This window comes from Hoplias malabaricus, chromosome 2 (assembly GCF_029633855.1).
Source record: "Hoplias malabaricus isolate fHopMal1 chromosome 2, fHopMal1.hap1, whole genome shotgun sequence".
In the NCBI taxonomy this organism is placed as follows: domain Eukaryota; kingdom Metazoa; phylum Chordata; class Actinopteri; order Characiformes; family Erythrinidae; genus Hoplias; species Hoplias malabaricus.
In genome coordinates, this window is record NC_089801.1 from 74244531 (window position 1) to 74264441 (window position 19911).

A 19911-nucleotide genomic window follows, 5' to 3' on the forward strand; every position below is an offset into this window, starting at 1 on the left:
ACACAGAAATGTCCACATGTATTTCTTCTTGCAGAGTGCTTCAAGTTGCATTTCTTAGTGCAGTGGTAGGCTGTAAATGAGAACAGTTCTCTGAAATGCTCCCAAGCCTGAGTGGGCTATACTTAACACAGTAGATTTACAGTTTCTCATGGAGTATTTTCTTCAGCCTCAGAGATCACGCATATTCACATTTTGTTTGCGTTTCAGCAAAAAATTGAAATCTTATTTTTGCACTTTTGTCTGTTCAATATAGGTTTAAATAAAATACTTATTTTGGTATTTCCAATTGTTTTACAAGCATAACTGATTATACATTTCTTTACAGTAATGCAGTGGCGGGTGAGAGTGCTCTGGACAGAATTGCCTGTGGACTTGGAGGAAAAATTGTGCTTCCCATGATTAAACAGCATATTATGCAGATGCTTCAAAATTGTGAGTGTGTGCATATATAATTTAAGCATATACGTGCTAGAAATCTACAGCAGACTCCATAAAATAAAATAAAAATTACCCACTGGTGAAGTTTTTGTAAAGCCATAATATTTTTCACTATATAAATATTTTCAGTTTAATTACACTTTCAATCCCACAGCTGACTGGAGGTACAGACATGCTGGGCTAATGGCATTGTCTGCCATTGGTGAGGGCTGCCACCAGCAGATGGAAACTATTTTGAATGAAATTGTCAGCTTTGTTCTGCTTTTCTGTCAGGATCCAGTAAGTGTCATTCATTTGCTATCACATTGAACAAATGTATGGTACAGAATGCAAATTTACTTAGAGGCTAAGCACCACTTAATGGACCTCCATGAATATTTCACATTACTTTAGTTACTGACATATATAAGTATGAATTAAAATGAAAATAGCATGCTTAATTTGCTTTAAAACTGACAATTTTATTAAATTGACGGAAAAACCCGAGCTCGCTACGGAAATTCTTGAACGCAACCGTGACGTCACTGGTGGACAACAGCTGAACAACGCCGCGGTAAAACACCGTTATGACTGACTGTTATGACAGTATCTAGCTAGCTAAGTAACCAACATTATTCATGACAATAGCCTAGCAATAAGCTAAACTCAAATTTAGAGGTACCGTTATTCTTGTAAATGTGATCGAAGTCGAACTTGAATTCATCCGACACTATACGGTCTTTTAAACCTTATTCCTTGAATTTGTAAGAAATAACATGTTTTCTGACTATCAATAAACACAAGTTAGGAACTCAAATTCCACTGTATTTATTTGTTTGACACTTTCATATAGCTGGTGCTTAACCTTTAAGTAATATGTAGAAATACTTTTTGGCAAAAACTATTCAGTGATTTTTGGAAGTAAAATTGTCTCATTTCAAAATGCTGTTTTTTGTTTATTTTTATTTTTTTCTCCCCTCACTTTTTTTAAAAGCACCCTAGAGTTCGATATGCTGCCTGCAATGCCATTGGCCAAATGGCCACTGATTTTGCCCCTACTTTTCAAAAGAAGTTTCATGACAAGGTATTCGGATTATACTTATTTACATTTAAGTATTTAAATTATTGTAGTCTTATTTTGACTAGCAACCAGGCAGATTATTGTAAGTTTACTCAGTGTTCATGCTTTGTTTCTGATTATTGTGAAATGCGTTACAATAAGTGTATTCAAATTATTTCTCTTATTTCATTTTCAACTCTATTCCTATAGGTAATATCTGCGCTTCTGCAGACAATGGAAGACCAGTCTAACCCTCGTGTTCAAGCCCATGCTGCTGCGGCTCTAATTAACTTTACAGAGGACTGCCCCAAAGTTCTCCTTATCCCTTATCTGGATAATTTGGTTCAGCACCTCCATGTTATTATGGTTGCCAAGCTTCAAGAGGTACACTTGTATTATCATCTTAAAATAAGGGTTTTCTCTACAGCAAGTTGATACAAATGTGTTAAATTGTCACTTTAACCAAACTTTGTCTTTTTGTCACCCAGTACACTCCACACCTAAACTCAAAATTTCAGTCAATATACAGTGGGTGAAATGAGTATTGAACGCGACATCAATTTTTTTTAGTAAATGTATTTCTAGGTGTTATTGACATGCAGTTCTCACCAGAAGTTAGTAACAACCCTTCCAATCCACACATGCAAAGAAATCAAACCATCGATGTCCATAAATTATGTTAAAGTATATCTGCTGTTGGCCCACTGTGTGAAATCAAGTTCAAAGTCAGCGCAGCCCTCTACCAAGACATTTTAGAGCGCTTCATGTGTCCCTCTGCTGACAAGCTTTATGGAGATACAGATTCTAATTTCCAGTGTGACATGGCAACTGTCCACACTGCCAAAAGTACCAATACCTGGTTTAATACCCACAGTATCACTGTTCTGGATTGGCCAGCAAACCCACCTGACCTAAAGACCACTATCAAAGCAACCTGGGCTTCTATAACAACTGAGCAGTGCCACAGGCCGATCCATGCCACGCTGCATTGATTCAGTATACCAAATAATGTACATATTTTTCAGTAGGCCAACATTTCTGTATTAATCAATTTTTAAATTGGTTTAATATAATATTCTAATTTTCTGAGATAATGACTTTTGGGTTTTCATTGGCTGTTAGTCTTAATCAAAACAAATAAATGTTTGAAATAGATCACTCTGTTTATAATGATTATGAATATATGAATATATTTCACCCTCTGTATATATTAATGAATGTAAAACATACTTATTTGAAATCACAAATTATTTAGTAATTGGTAGTTCTGAGTGTATAACCTTGGACTATTTTTTATTTGTTTCCAACAATATTACTTCAATGCAAATGTCTACTTTATTCCCTTAGCTCATTCAGAAGGGGACTAAGCTGGTGCTAGAGCAGGTCGTGACCTCTATTGCATCTGTGGCTGACACAGCAGAAGAGAAATTTGTTCCTTACTATGACCTGTTCATGCCTTCCCTTAAACATATTGTGGAGAATGCTATTCAGAAAGAGCTCCGCCTGCTCAGAGGCAAGACCATCGAGTGCATCAGTTTGATTGGTCTTGCTGTGGGCAAAGAAAAGGTACGTGAGCCATACATACCTGTTTTTTTTTGTTGTTTGTTTGTTTTGTTTTTGTGTTTGTTTATTTGGTGGGAGGTTGCCTTAATTCTACTGCTTGCTGTCATTAGTATTGATTTTGGGCTAGCACTTATCAGTAATTGAATAAAGAAGATATGAAAAAAATGGTCATATTAAGAAGTAGAATACTGATAAATATCGGTTCCTTGGTTGTTACAAAATCAGTCATTGTAACAGTAGCATGTATGTAATATAGTTTTGTTTAGTTGTTTCAGTGACATCACTACTAAGTAGTATGTTTGAAAGATGTCAAACCAAAATGATTTCCAGATTGTGTTTAATATAGCTTCATTAATAGCATCAGAATCTACTACAGTTGTTCATTTAGTTAATGCTTAGTATCATGATTAAAACAATAATAAAAAATAATAATATTGCAAAGTGCTACTGAATTTTCATATTGGTTCAGACTTGATTTGAATTGGGGTTTACTTGTATGTCTGTTTTGATATGGTCTTCCAAAGTTTAAAAAAAAAAAAGTGGTGGATAAGGTTACTGAACATGTTATGGTTAAATCATTTTTACTGAATGAATTCTTGTAGAAATTGAATTTTTGAGTGGGTGGAAACGTATTACTTAAACTGTGTTCACTCTTCTTTTGCTGTAGTTCATGCCTGATGCCTCAGCAGTAATGCAGTTGCTTTTGAAAACACAGACTGACTTTAATGACCTGGAAGATGATGACCCACAGGTTAGTGATGGTTTGCACCAATTTCACATACCTAGTAACTCTCACTTGCTCTTCTGATCGAAATCATAATAAATAGCTTTTTTTAAATGTATGCATAGCAGTGTCATATTTACAGAAAAACAACATAATTGTATGGATTCACTGGAGGAGCTGACAGTTCTAAGGTTTAGAATTTTTCTCTCTTAATCCAAGTCGGCTGAACATTTTCATTAATTTATGTCTGGAAGAATATACACATTTTGTTTCTCTGCTTGTTCAATCAGAGTTTATTATTTATTAATTTTTTTTACACCTTGTATATTTTTTAATAATTGCCAGAGTACATTCTGGCAGAGATGGGGACTTGAGTCGCACTTAAGTTGCTCAAACAGTGGCTTCAGACTCAACTTCAAATGACTCAGGACAATCTTTGTTTACTGTGGTTATAATTATTTTCTTTCGCGTTTGTTTAGCTGCGTTCTGCTCCTTCCTTGTTACACGCAGAAACAGATAACGGCACTAGCCATGGTAGTGCCAAGTTCACCCAGTGGAACTGTGGCTTTTGTCATTAAATGTGGTTAAAATAAATACTAATTTTTTATTATATATATATATATATATATATATATATATATATATATATATACACACACACACACAAACAGCGTGGGCCATTTATATGGATACACCTTAATAAAATGGGAATGGTTGGTGATATTAACTTCCTGTTTGTGGCACATTAGTATATGGGAGGGGGGGGAACTTTTCAAGATGGGTGGTGACCATGGTGGCCATTTTGAAGTCGGCCATTTTGGATACAACTTTTGTTTTTTCAATGTGAAAAGCTTCATGTGACACATCAAACTTATTGGGATTTTCACAAGAAAAACAGTGGTGTGTTTGGTTTTAATGTACCTTTATTCTTACATGAGTTATTTACAAGTTTCTGACAACTTATAAAATGTGTTCAAAGTGCTGCCCATTGTGTTGGATTGTCAATGTAACCCTCTTCTCCCACTCTTCACACACTGAACACCGCAGGAGAAATGCTAGCATGGGCTTCCAGTATCCGTAGTTTCAGGTGCTGCACATCTCGTACCTTCACAGCATAGACAATTGCCTTCAGATGACCCCAAAGATAAAAGTCTAAGGGGGTCAGATCGGGAGACCTTGGGGGCCATTCAACTGGCCCACGATGACCAATCCACTTTCCACGAAACTGTTCATCTAGGAATGTTCGGACCTGACATCCATAATGTGGTGGTGCACCACCTTGCTGGAAAAACTTAGGGAATGTGCCAGCTTCAGTGCATAAAGAGGAAAACACATCATCATGTAGCAATTTCGCATATCCAGTGGCCTTGAGGTTTCTATTGATGAAAAATGGCCCCACTATCTTTGTACCCCATATACCACACCATACCATCAAGATGTGCAGCACCTGAAACTACGGATACAGGAAGCCTGTTCATATCACCAACCATTCCCATTTTATTAAGGTTTATTCATATAAATGGCCCACCTTGTGTGTGTGTGTGTGTGTGTGCGCATATATATATATATATAATTTTTTTTTTTTTTTTTAATTGAATTTAATTACATTTTTTTAATTAAATTGACTCCTTTAAGTTACATATTAATTTGTAATTATCTGGTTAATTTAGCTGACTGCTGTTTACTTTTTACTATGCTGTCTGCAGCAAAACACAACCTACTAAAATAAAGGTACTATATTTTTAATCTTGTTTGGTGTTTATTAAAAAGTTAACAGCCAGCTTAACAATGTTCCATACTTTCTCATTTTTGAAACATCTGTATGACAAATGTCATGAAACCAGTGAGAGCCCCGCAAAGCTAGACCTGCCTAGTTGTCCCTTTTGTTTTGGTGTTTTCTGAGCTTTTGATTCAATGCATCAGTTTATTAACAAGCCCTTATTTTATGTTATGTAGGTTGGTTTGTGCAGGACAGCAGTCAGTATTCTATATCTATGCATATTTTGTTGCTCAGTCAAAAAATATTTTTCTGGGTTAAATAAAAAGAATATTGAGCATTATATGTTTTCTGAATGTTGCAGTGAGACCAATATTTGGTGGTTATGTATGCTTTAGAGTTCCTTATGTTTCTTATGTGGTAATCTACTGTAGATCTCCTACATGATCTCTGCATGGGCCAGGATGTGCAAGATATTGGGAAAAGAGTTCCAGCAGTATTTACCTGTGGTTATGGGCCCACTTATGAAAACGGCGTCCATCAAGCCTGAAGTAGCCCTTTTGGATAGTAAGACATGGTTTTCACATTACCCATATTTGATTTTTGTTTTGGGTTTTCTTGTGTGTGTGCATTTATTGTTTAACAACTTAACGCTGTTCTGCTGCAGTAAGGTTAACCCCCAGGAGTCTGAGGCCTTTCAGCCATGCCTGAGGTGATCTGACATGCCTTGATATTTTAACAAATTTCACCTACAATTTGTTCCCAAAAGCTACACATGCTAATATTCAGTACAAACCCAGCAACAGTAATGTGAGAGAAGTCTGTATGTCATGTATTTGTTTTTTGTTAACTCTAAACATGGACTTCCCAAAACCCCATTTTCATAGGTGTTGAAATATAGTGCTCTGAACTTTATAGACATGGGTGTTAGCTACACACTGGTGTTTACAACTATCTGGTGTTTATTTAATTAGTTTTTCTTTTATATTGCAATGACACGGCCATACATATGAGCTTCAGATTACTATTTGAAAGCAACTGAGGACACCCAAACTTTACTACAAGCCATTCTCTACTCTATCAGCTGGACTGTCTCTGCGCATGTACAAACCATTTACCGTCAGCTTCACGAAATCCATTGCTGATATCGGCGCCAAGCATGCTTCAGAAAACATTTACTCATCACATAATGAAGCCATTCCTCGTCTGGCAGCCAAAATGCATGACTCTCCACTCTCAGTGCGAAAACACAGTCAGGTGCATTTGTTTATATGACTAAATATAGATATAGATATTTGAAAAATATACAATTTGAAGATTTTCTGTAGGTATGTTTGATGTTTCTAGGACAAAAAAAATTCTGATTTATCCTGCCAGCGGGAGCTCCGACTCCAGAGGGTTAAATAAAATTTTGAAAGTTCATTCAAATTTCATTTCATGAAAGTTCATTTCAAGTGTTTATTTTTTTTAATTTGATGAAAACAGACAACAAATGAAAACCCTTAAATTCAGTATCTCAGAAAATTATTGATATATTATATTCCCCTTCCTCAGGAAGTGAATAAACTAGAGGCATCATCATGATTTATTTTTACACTTGTTTCTCACCGAGTACAGTGTTCCTTTAAATGTCTGATGTGTTAAAAGGTGAGAGCTACACTCTGATTGGCTGTAGAGCGGGGCAACCTCCCACACCCCTGCCGCATTTAAATGTCCTCAGTGGGGGAAATGGAACTAGTAAAAGACATCTAAGCTTTCAAAACATGTTTATTGACTTGATTATTGTTTGTGGAGCCTGTGGCTGCCAAATAGGACTGTTTGTGTGTCTCGCAGTGTCTGGGTCTGTTAGGCGCTGAAAACATATGCGTTCTGCTGCGTGTTTGTCCCTTGTACTTGGGTGCGCATTGCCATAACTCTGCCCCTGATTGGTCTACAGACTTGATTGACATGTCGTTGGAAAGCCGAAGGCCTGAGTAGGTGTGACATGGCGTAGCTCCACGGAGATCATATTTTAATTATTTTTTTTGAAAGTGTGTCCTTTTTTATTTTTTTTCCCCTCCCCTGCCAGTACTTTTGACTCATGCATGAGGATTACTCATGAATGGTTTGACAGAGCGCCTCAAATTTAGTCTCGTTTTGAAGGGGACTATCTAAGGTAAGCGTGTGTGAGCTGCTTGTGGGCTCTTCAGGCTTCGAGAAGTAGTGGTTTTGTCATCGATGAGAAAGAAATCTGAAGTTTGGAGTATCTTGTTCGTTTGGATTTAATTTCTTAGTCCTACATTTTAGTGTATATCCTCGTGATCTTGAGTCTGCCCGTTTGATCAGTGTATGATATGTACACATTGACTCAAATATGGCGCAGTGAAAAATCTAAAAATTTGTACTGTCACTAATATTTTTTCATAACAATTTCCTGGCAAGGTATATTCCAACCAAAAATACTTATTTATCAAGTGAGACTATATATAAAATGATTACATCAATGAAAAGCAGTGACTTTTAGCTTTAATTTGGTACATTAACTGTCGACTTTGGATCTGTAGTACTTGAGATATGATGGATATAACAATGAGTGATTTTTTTTTTTAGGCGTCGGCGACCAATGAGCGAAATAAGAGGCTAAATAACGCTGGGTTTCTAGGCTACAAATATCACCTCAGTCGTTTATGATGCAGATTATTGAGTGTATGTTACAAAGAGCAGTCAGTAACAAATAGTGAGTGCTGAAGAAGAGAAAATAATTCATACCTTTTACTCGAGACGACATGCCGCTACAGGTGCCGATTATATAAAAAATGCCAAAAATGGGCCGCTATATCGGTCAAACATATACACTCGCGCACACAGACTGATATATGTCAAGTGTTTATTTCTTTTAATTTTTATAATAACAGACAACTGAAAACCCCAAATTCAGTGTCTCAGAAGATTATACATTACATTGAAATTAATCATATACACACACATTTTATATATATATATATATATATATATATATATATATATATATATATATATATATATATATGCACATTGTTTCATTTTTATTTTTATTTTCATAGGTGTTCACAAAAAAATGACACTGGATGCATACATATAAATACACACAATGATCGCCTAAAACAAACTGACTTGCTTGTTTTTACATTTGTGCATTTTTTCTGTTTCGTTCACAATATATGTGCAATTTGTAGTTCTGCAGTAACAGACAGTATTGCATCTGTCGCTCTTTAATTTTATCCCAATTCCACCCTATTTTTCCAGGTGTGTTAGTCAGGATCCCAACAGAACAGGAATTTTTCAATGGTTGTCTCGTTATTAGCACTGCAGTGACACTAACGTGATGTTGACATGTTAGTATGCATGACTGATAACAATGAATCAGTCACAGCTGTTTTTAATAACCTCATTGTCACCACTGAACCTAGAGTACATCAATTAGTTCTTGTGATCACTGATGGATAACAACAGATGAGCTACTTTCTTTTACTTTGCATCTATAAGGTGGGCCAGTAAGCACTGCTGTTCTGATCCCTTCATATAATCTCCACACATACTAACAAACCACCCACTACATCAGTGTCTATGCAGTGCTGAGAAGGATCCGCCATCGATATAATTCCTGTTCTGTGGTGGTCCTGCTAGTGTCCTGACCATTGAACAACAAGATGAAAGTGGGGCTAACAAAGAATGCTGGAAATTGTAGAAATACAAATTGCCACTTGCAGAGCTTGTTTTATATGATCAGGGTGTGTGCATATAATTTAAATTAATCTTTTGAATGTTTCTTCTTAGCCCAAGACATGGAAAACATGTCTGAAGATGATGGTTGGGAATTTGTTAACCTGGGAGACCAACAGAGCTTTGGAATAAAGACTGCTGGATTAGAAGAAAAAGCTACAGCTTGTCAAATGCTGGTGTGTGAATTGTTTAACCAGATATTTCTTTTTATATTTGAGGCTTTCTGGTATGACCCATCTTTCATTTGTTAGTAAAATTTCAAAGATTCAAGTTGGATTGCACAGTATCACAATGGGATTTAATATGCTTATCATTATTTTGATATTCTTAGATTTATTTCCTCTACTGTTATGCTTTTCTAACCTGCATGTTAAAAAAAATGAAAAGGTTTGACAAGCGAAATTCTCTCCCTCACCCCATGTCCAACCTTTCTTGTCTCATGTAATTTACATTTCATTTTGTAGGTATGCTATGCTAAAGAGCTGAAGGAAGGTTTTGTCGAATATACAGAGCAGGTCGTCAAGCTTATGGTGCCATTGCTAAAGTTTTACTTCCACGATGATATCCTTTACCTGTGTTGACCTTTATGTTGGATGGTAGTTTTTTTTTGTTTTGTTTTTTAAGAAGGGCTGAGAATTTTAATTCCTTCAAATGCTGTGAGAAATTGTTTTAGTAAAAAGTCGTTGTTGAAACAGTTGGGTATTTTTTAGATATAAAGTAAACCCACAAAAGTAAAAATGTAAGTGTTAAAAGGTACTGTCATGGCCAACATGCAAATTCTAAACATGCATTTGCTTAGAAATGTTTATAATCAAGTGACAATTATGCCACAAGTTTGATAATTGGAATACACCTTTATAACAATGATTTTTAAATAAAATCATTACAAAACCAATATGACTATATTCCCATGATGAGTTGGTAAAATATTTTGATCAGTCATTTCATGAATTAATCATATTTATGTGCAGGATTTGCCATAAAATGGTGATAATCACATTAATCTGGTATAGATGATTAACTAAACTTGATTAGTTACGACATTCATGAGGATAAGGTAACACTTTTAAGGACTGTATATCCAGAGAACCAAATGCATCCAAAGAACTCTCAAGCTTTTGCAGCTGTTTCATATGTTTGTTCCTTTACTCATTCCTCATGTGTGCGAGTAGCTGCTGCTGAGTCCATGCCCCTGTTGTTGGAATGTGCACGTGTTAGAGGCCCCGAGTACCTCACTCAGATGTGGCATTTCATGTGTGATGCTCTCATCAAGGCTATTGGCACTGAACCTGATTCAGATGTGCTGTCAGAAATCATGCACTCTTTTGCTAAGGTAACTTTTGCTATTATTAGAATTCTTTGCTTTTTTTTATTTTACTCCAATTTTACTTGTGACATCCAAAAATCAAAATGTGCTTTAATCTTATTTATTGTAAGCAAGACCAGGGTTTGCAGAACCGCCTTTTGAGGATTTTTATGCTGACCCATGTTCAAAAAATTTTCCTCATTCAGTGTGTTGAATTAATGGGAGATGGCTGTCTGAACAGTGAACACTTTGAGGAGTTAGGAGCCATTCTAAAAGGAAAAATGGAGGAGCACTTTAAAAATCAGGAACTCAGACAAGGTGAGGCTTCTTAGAAATATTCCTTTAACAAGTTGTGTTCTGTGCTAAGTGTAAATAATCAGCTCTTTTGACTGATGTGTGCAGCCAAAAGACAGGATGAAGATTATGATGAACAAGTTGAAGAAACGTTACAAGATGAGGCAAGTTTAGTAACTTTATAGACATGTTTATTTATTTTTATATATATTTTTTGTGTGTTGAATGCCATTTCCATTTGCATCCAAAGTGCGGACTGAGCTGATAGAAATATCATTGTTTTTTAACAGGATGAGAATGATGTGTACATTCTGACCAAGGTCTCAGACATTTTGCATGCAGTATTCAGCAGTTACAAGGAGAAAGTTCTTCCCTGGTTTGAGCAAATTATTCAACTTGTAGTAAATCTTCTAGTAAGTATAGTCTTTTCTCACGTTTTTGTTTTACTTCACCATGTACATTTACGTTTTGTCATATACCTACATTTACATATGTCAAAAACACTGTCAACAGAAGGTCAAATGAATAACCCAAAAGAAAGAATTGGGGACAAAATATCTGTTTTTTCATATTGCTCAGTTAAATGTCAGTGTTCTAGAAAATTCTGCCATGCGTTTCCTGTGAGGGCCATGTCCTGTTTGAACTGGTGCTGTACGGAAACCGTACCCCACATCATAAAACTAATCACATTGTACTAGAAAGAACCCTTTGGTGCAAGAACTGTGCAGATTGAGCAAGAATTGTTGGTGTTATGGCAGTTTAAAAAAAAAAAAAAAAAAATACATTGAAGTTTACGGGGCCTGGGACACTCACTTGTGCGTAACAAACTCATAACTCAAAAACTCTAGTGCAAAATAATTTCATATTTATAGTTGTTAGAAGGGGTGGGGGTGGGGCTGGAAGCCACTGTGTAATGAAAGTCAAACTTTGGCAATTCTAAAAAAAAAAATTTTTTTATAAAAATGATTCTTGTTTGTACGTGTCTGAAGCTTAACTTTGTTTGAACTAAAACAAAAACTCATTTGTAACTCAAGTTTTGTAGTACTTTTGGTCTGTTTACTTTCATGCAGTTTGAAGTTTCCCAAATTTGGAGTTATTTTTATGTAATCTAAATTTGCAAAAATAAGTCAATATTACCCACCTATGGATCAATAATATCACAATATCCTCATCTCAGCTTGTGCTTTTCAACATTTGGAGTGCCCTCTGTTGTATAAACAACTCCCAATGAATGAATGTCTACATTGGACTGAATGGAAATGTGTGTGTGATTTTTGTTTATATTTTGTTTCCTGCCAATCGTTTAACATACTCCCTCCATGTGTAGTGTCCTCACAGGCCCTGGGCAGACAGACAGTGGGGTCTGTGCATTTTTGATGATGTGATTGAGCACTGCAGTCCCTCTTCTTTCAAGTATGCTGAGTACTTCCTGAGACCCATGATCCAGTCTCTCTGTGATACCAGCCCTGAGGTTCGTCAAGCAGCTGCTTATGGCATTGGTGTCATGGCCCAGTTTGGAGGCGAGAACTACAGGCCTTTCTGTACAGGTATTTTCCTTTTCTCAAACATGACAAAAATGCTTTTAAAAATATATATTAGACAAACATGCCACTGTGAAATTGTGTTCTTCTGTGTAATGGGAAGAAAGTAAAACTTGTCATTGTAAATTTTGTACTCAAACTGACATTTGACTAGACTTTAATGATTGTTAAGTTTTGATGATGGTTAGTGTTTCTGTTTTTTCTTTTTCAGAATCAATTCCTCTCCTAATTAACGTGATCCAAGCTACAGATTCCAGAGCAAAAGAAAATGTTAACGCAACAGAGAACTGCATCTCTGCTGTTGGCAAGGTCATGAGATATCGTCCGGAATGCATCAATGTCAGTGAAGTCCTTCCTCATTGGGTTTCGTGGTTGCCTCTCAATGAAGACAAAGAGGAGGCTGTACACACATTTAATTATCTGTGTGACCTTATTGAAAGGTGAGTTATATTGTGTTTTGTGTGTAAGGATGATTAGGCATGATTTGCCCAAACCTAACATTATTGTGTTGTCTTTTCTCAAAAGCAACAATCCTGTTGTTCTTGGGCCTGAAAATACAAACCTTCCTAAGATTTTCCTCATCATTGCTGAGGGTGTGGCTAATGAATCTATCAAAAGTGATGATAATTGCAGCAAGAGACTGGCAAATGTCATTCGTCAAGTACAAGTGAGTGTTAGTCTTTTATTCATTCTAATGTCTTCATAAGGATCTCAGGGTTTTACAGAAAACTTTGTGTAATCCACAGGTATCTGGAGGACTATGGACACAGTGTGTATCAACACTTAGTGAAGTTCATCAAAAGGCCATTCAGGATCTCCTCAATGCAGCATGAGTGAAGCTTTTTCTTTTGAAACCTGTTCACTTAGTCATTTTATGAGAAATCACCTACATTTGGAAGTCCTCTTTAGAACCCTTCCCCATCCCATTCTGCGTGAAGAACTGTAGCATGACTTGATTGTAGGACTAACTTCAATTTTTAACCCGCCCCAACTCCCATGAGCCTGTTTCATCTTCTCAAACGAACTTTCAAACAAGGATCCTTGGGCTCATCTGAGTGTAAGTGGGAATATGAAGTCAGCAGTCATTTTCATTAGATGTGTAAAGTATTTCCATTTTAGGAACTATACTTCTCCATTTTGATTTAGATCAGTTCGTTTATTGAATGTCTGGTCAAATATAACACAATCTGAGATGATTTCTCTCTCCAAGACAAACTTGCTTGTTGTGCCTGAGTGACTCGGGTCAGTGATTACATCCCCCCTCCTTTTAATGAGTCACAATGTGTAGGTTACATCTGGGTTTTTTTTTTTTGTTTGTTTTTTTAATTATTATTTCCCATCACATCTAAACAGATGTTTCCTTCCAGTATCTTGTCATTACTCACTCCATAATAAATACAACAAAATGACAGATTAATTATGGCTCTCTGGTGATTTACGCTTCAGCAAGGTTATGTAATTTGCAGGTTATTAAGTAAAAAAAGCTGTTCTCACACACACATTATATATATATATATATATATATATATATATATATATATATATATATGAGAGAGAGATTTTGAGATTTTACACTGGATGAATGTCATGAGGCATTTCAACAAGGATCCGTTTTAGAAGAAACCAGTAAGTCAGTGAGGTTGATGGTCAAAAAGAGTTCACCTGTAATATGCTAACCAAACCACTTTGACCTAGTAAACATGGACCATAAGTATCAAATAATTTAACCTTTAAGAATTGTTTTTTCTTCCAAAAAAAATAATGAACACTTGTGTATACAAAAGTTGCACAAGTGGTCTTCTGGTCAATTATGTGGTATTGTGGCAGCAAGACTGGGACAGGAGGGTCGTCATTTCAATTCCCAAGACTGGCGAGAAAAAGTTAATCCATGTCTGAATTGCCCTTCAAGGCATCTAACCTCTAAACTGCTCCCTCAGCGGTTGACAACAGTGTGCATGCGTGTTCACTACCATATGTCTAAAACACAGAGAATATCAGAATATATTGTTTCTCATTTAGTGGGTGAAGCGAGAGATACGGACCGATTCCCAAGGCATCATCACAGGCTAGACTATGAACTGGACTCACCCGTTGTTTCAACCCTAATTTTTTTTGGGTCTTCTTTTCTTCTCATTTTAATGTTCGATTTAATTATTTTCTCAAACAGCCATTCAAATATCAAATTAATTTAAAATTATAATACTATCAACGATAATCATATAATTTACTGTTGTCTGTGTGTGTATGGTTGGTCAAGTACAAATAAGGAATACTCCAAGGCCAGCAGAGAGAAGTATAAGTGATCAATAAAATTTTAGTCTGTTTCTTTTACTTATCTGTTAGACAGAACCTGGGACAATTTTCTAACTAATGGATAGTGGTCCTAGCCCCAGTGGATTTATTTTCTAGTAGCCTAATCCCTGTAGTTATTGGGTTACATATACACAAAAATAGAATAAGAGCCATAATGAATATCTCTAGACCTAATACTAAAAAATGTTATGTCTGTTTTTGGGTGTTATGAACAACTTGAAAAGTTCGATACCGGAATACAACCCCTGGCTTCCATAAATTATTCCCTGTGCTTGTTCTAAAAGTCTAACTGTTACTGGCTACCACAATTATTTTTCTTGATTTCTTTTAGTGTTTCATAAAAACCAGAAAGTTGTCATTTGAAATGCCTTTAGTTTTTTGCCATGTCTGTGATTTGCTTTTTTTCTACAAAATTAACAACTGAAGGAACATCCTCAGACGGGTGATTCCATAATTTTTGCCAGGGATTTTATGCTGTGATTGCTCAACCTATTTCAAATTAAGACCATGAGGCACAAAAAAAGGAATGAATGATTGAATGGACCTCTTAAGCAGACCTGGCTCTTGAAAAATTGAAGTTCAGGGAAACACAGTGTTATATCTTCAACGCATACTAAACTCAGAGACAGGGAGTCTCTTTTTAGTTGCAAGCAAGGTCTTAAAGTGAACTGAGCTTGACTACAACCAACTCAGCCCTAGATTTCTACTCTTTCTACACACTTCATAGATCTCATATGCATGGATGGGAGATCACAAGTGGCCAGCTCGTCCTTGATCCTACCATTTAAGTCCCACAAAGATAGCCCTTAAGGCTTCCTCACACTATGCACTCAGCCGCCAGGTTGCGGAACTCAGTGGTGTAATCAGCCACCAAGCACACACACTGGGTAAGCTCCAATAGCCTTGTCCCTGCTTCCTGTCCCTCCAAAGGCTGGTAGAAGGCCTGCCACAGAGCTCTAGTGAGTGCCTGAGCAGTAAGGCAGTCAGGGGAGTCTTGCTTCAATAAGGTCGTAGCCCATGCCAGAGCAAGGTCTGTAAGCAAGGACACCATGTGAATGCCACTTTGGAATGCTCAGTTGGAAACCGGGAGGGCTGCTGCTCTAACACTGGACTGCAATGTAGCAGGAACCCTCTACACAGCGTAACGCTCTGGAGTGGCTACATGAGCATCATGCCCAGCCATGGCTGCCTGTGGGGGAAGATGAGGAGGAGGTTGGGTAGCCTGAGTGTCCATCTCACTACTGACCTGTGCAGCCTCATCCTGGGTCTGAAGTAAACGAGTTAATTGCTGCGAAATCTCAAGCAGCAGTTGCTCGTGGTGACCATTGACTGCAATCTGATGCTGCAAGGCCTCTTAGCGACTCTAACTCTGCTGAGTCCATTGTGTGCAGTCATACTTTTCTGTTACGGAGTAGTGTGGGAGGTGGGCTCAAGTACAGAGTTTATATTTTGTAGTTTAATTTATTATTATTTACTAACTATTATGTTGTTTACTCTGAGTTCCACTTTGAGTAGGGATAAGGGAAGTGAAAAATGGGTTCATTGTGTTACTGAAATGTGTAGAATGTGATCTACACTGGACTTAAACCACCAACCCAGCAGTTTACCAGTGCGCCACTGAGGCACCTTGAAATCTTGGCCTGCTCAGACAAAAAACTCAATGTTTAATTAACCCCAACCAAAAACTGAATCCCTGGATTGAGCCTGAATACAACTGACTCAGCCCTAGATTTCTCCTCTTCAATAGTACCACTAATACAATAATAAAACCATCGCTAATTTCATGACAGATTATTACCAAATATATATAACTTGCAAAACTAGATAACACAGAGGATTATTTCATTCACCTGACAGGAGAGAATATGATTATAGATGACTTCATCTGTAGAATAAACTGCTGCTCACAAACAGGCCGGACAGCAGAGAGACAGGGTAAACCGACCATCTGCTCGATTTGCTTTGAAATGCCATATACACTCTTAAGCAGCGCACGAGAAGAAAATATATTAAAACTGCTAAGTCTTTGTAAATCCATTACTCCATTCAACAAGTTGCCAGATTAATGATCTGAATACCTGAGTGAATTGACATGCATCAGTATGGAATATTTGCATATAGTTAGCTAATACTATCTGACATCTTGTGGCTAAAAAGGGATATAACAGCTAAGCGCACAGCCTTCCTATAGTCAGCCCCCAAATAAAAGAAATAAAATAAATAAATACATACCATACATTTTCCCTAACCACAAGACGTAAAATCACATGTTTTTATTATTACTTTGAAGCTTGCTTGTTTACTTGTCACGATGCAAAGATGAAAGATGGCCTGAAGACGAGCGAGAACTATAGTGGGAGGAGATGGTTATGGTTCAATCCAATGAAACATAACAAGGGAGGAGTTGGATCATATCCAGCTCCACCCTATGGATTTCTGGTTCTGCAAAGCCGAGCAGCTTGTTGCCTTTTGCGACTCCTACCGTGTAGTGTAGGGGGCTGTTTCCGCCACTCAGAGTGGCGACTTCACTCCGAGTCCCTTCCGGATGTCCAAGTTCCTAACCCTGTCTCTAAGGGAAAGTTCAGACACCCTGCAGAGAAAACTCATTTCAGCCGCTTGTTTCAGCCACCTGGTCCACAACGCACCAGACCCGGATTACTACCTCTCACACAGGTGGTGGGCCCATGGGAGAGTGGACCCATGTTGCTCCTTCGGGCTGAGCCCGGCCGGACCCCATGAGTGAAAGTCCGACCACCAGGCGCTCGCCAAGGAGCCCCTCCCCTAGGCCTGGCTCCAGGGTGGGGCCCCGGTAACCCTACTCTGGGCGAGTGAAGCTGTGTCTCAAATTTGCAATAACAGATGCTGAAATCATATTAAGATAAAAAAAAAACATATTTTGTTTTATTTGTGGTGGCTTTTTTATAAATTGATTTAAGATAAATACTATATAATATGTAGCTAAATACTGAAAACATTTTGTATTATCCATTTTTATCCTGTGTTACAATATCATAACTTTAATTACTTTCATAACCAGTAAATACACACTAGGTAGCATGATCTGACAAGGTAGCATAACTTGACAGGTATTAAGTTACCCAGCTAACTTGCTGCAGCTAGAGAACAGGTTTTGAATAACTGTGCTACACACACATTCCTGAACAAACCTTTGATTTGTCCTCACAAAGCCCTCACGTTTGTCATAGCAGCAGTGTTGTATGCATGACATACTTCTCAACAAGCACTTAAAAATAAAAGTAAATTGAAATATCTTGTGAGAGCAGGTAATTTTTAAATGGAAATGGAATTGTCCTTGTAACCTGTTGATCAATGGCAAGCTATTAACAAATACTTTATAAATAACAAGGAAAAAGAAATCCACCTCAAAACACAGAATTTAGATAAGTAATGATTATCTTCAGAAACTTTTATATAAATGTACTTTCTGTCACACTTAATTGGAAACAATTGCATTGTATTTATTCAGGAAAAGTTCGGAACGAGGTGTCATTACTGATCTTTAAAATTATAACTAATACTGTCAGGGTGGGACACCACATTTCTCATCCTAAATACAGCTCCAATTCCCATTCATCAAATAAAGAATATTGATTATACATTCGTATAATGAAATGGACTACAGCAATGCATGAGGGAGGTGGGATATAGTGGTGAAAAAGTGTGACAGAAATGAAAAAGTGAGTAACAAATTTATTGGAGTAAGGAAATGCAATGCATAGACCCTTCTATATCCTTCTCCTCTGGAACAGTTTCTCAAAAAACGTTTATACCCCTAGCCCCTTCCTAATTATACAACAACTATCATTCTATCCTCTCATATGACCATGAAAAAAGTTACATTACGCAGGTGTTCACTCTGTTTCTAACTATCTGTGATGTTCTGACACATTCTGCTCCGAGAGTGCCCTTCCAGACCGTTTCTACTTGGTTCAGTTACTCAGTGCGGAGAGGAAGGGAACTGAAGGTCAAGACGTGCCAGCACACTGTTATCTGACACACATACACACATAAGCCTGGTGTGTGTGAATTTCTCTATGATAATTACCTTAAAAAATTCTAAAAAAAAAAGGCTGTTGTTTTTCCCAGCAAAGCTTTCAGCACCAATTTCCTGAGACATAAAAGAAGAGGGTGCATGTGGGGATTCTCCTTCGCAGGATTTGCTTCCTTGTGAGAGCCACGCCTATGCATGCTCCTGGGCCTTTGCTCAGAGGCGCCATGTCAGAAGGTGATCATTCTGAGGGTGCATGTGGCCTTCTTCATCATGATCCTGAAGCAGACAAAGACTTAAGGAAGATTCCTTTTGAAAGATTGTCCAAGATTTCTGAATCATACTCGTGTAATAGAATAGATTGTATGTTAGCACAAAGTAATATCATTCAGACAAAACCATGTTTTACATAATTCTAAACCAAATAACACACATATAGTATGTGTAGATCTTGGTGGTTCCTGAATAAAGTTTATATAAAAGGTAATTTTAAACACATGATTATAATTCCATACCTGATTGTCTGATTATAATTTCATAACATTGAATTGAACAGGGATCGAATCATTCATTTTTTGTGCACAGTTGCAGTTAAAATTAAATTATAAAATCAGTTCGGGCCAGGACAAATCTATCTTTTCCTTACAGGGGGAGATCTATTTTTAGAATGTGTATTTGTGCAGGGCCAAAGTGATTAATGACCTCAAATACCCTCCAGAATCTGTCAGACATTTATTTATTTATTTATTTATTTAATGGGTGGCACGGTGGGGCATCAGGTAGTGTCGCAGTCACACAGCTCCAGGGACCTGGAGGTTGTGAGTTTGATTCCCGCTCCGGGTGACTGTCTGTGAGGAGTGTGGTGTGTTCTCCCTGTGTCAGTGTGGGTTTCCTCCAGGTGACTGTGAGGAGTGTGGTGTGTTCTCCCTGTGTCTGTGTGGGTTTCCTCTGGGTGACTGTCTGTGAGGAGTGTGGTGTGTTCTCCCCGTGTCTGTGTGGGTTTCCTCCGGGTGACTGTCTGTGAGGAGTGTGGTGTGTTCTCCTCGTGTCTGCGTGGGTTTCCTCCAGGTGCTCCGGTTTACTCCCACAGTCCAAAAACACATGTTGGTTGGTGGATTGGCGACTCAAAAAGTGACCGTAGGTGTGAGTGAATGTGTGTCTGTGTTGCCCTGTGAAGGACTAGCGCCCCCTCCAGGGTGTATTCCCACCTTGCGCCCAATGATTCC

The 19911-nt window shown here is 37.5% G+C and overlaps 1 protein-coding gene across 1 annotated transcript in view; it reads left to right on the top strand.

Moving 5' to 3' along the window:
• kpnb3 (karyopherin (importin) beta 3) overlaps nucleotides 1–13769 on the top strand; it is a 34820-nt gene extending 21051 nt beyond the window's left edge. Inside the window, exons 10-26 of the mRNA XM_066661506.1 lie at nucleotides 326–432; nucleotides 593–717; nucleotides 1412–1501; nucleotides 1688–1861; nucleotides 2825–3043; nucleotides 3708–3791; nucleotides 5916–6048; nucleotides 9277–9398; nucleotides 9687–9783; nucleotides 10383–10555; nucleotides 10735–10846; nucleotides 10931–10986; nucleotides 11113–11235; nucleotides 12150–12369; nucleotides 12575–12803; nucleotides 12889–13030; nucleotides 13110–13769. Coding sequence (XP_066517603.1) covers nucleotides 326–432; nucleotides 593–717; nucleotides 1412–1501; nucleotides 1688–1861; nucleotides 2825–3043; nucleotides 3708–3791; nucleotides 5916–6048; nucleotides 9277–9398; nucleotides 9687–9783; nucleotides 10383–10555; nucleotides 10735–10846; nucleotides 10931–10986; nucleotides 11113–11235; nucleotides 12150–12369; nucleotides 12575–12803; nucleotides 12889–13030; nucleotides 13110–13196 — 2293 coding nt within the window. The 3' untranslated portion in view covers nucleotides 13197–13769. The remainder of the gene's footprint in view (nucleotides 1–325; nucleotides 433–592; nucleotides 718–1411; nucleotides 1502–1687; nucleotides 1862–2824; nucleotides 3044–3707; nucleotides 3792–5915; nucleotides 6049–9276; nucleotides 9399–9686; nucleotides 9784–10382; nucleotides 10556–10734; nucleotides 10847–10930; nucleotides 10987–11112; nucleotides 11236–12149; nucleotides 12370–12574; nucleotides 12804–12888; nucleotides 13031–13109) is intronic.
• Nucleotides 13770–19911: the final 6142 nt, after the last annotated feature.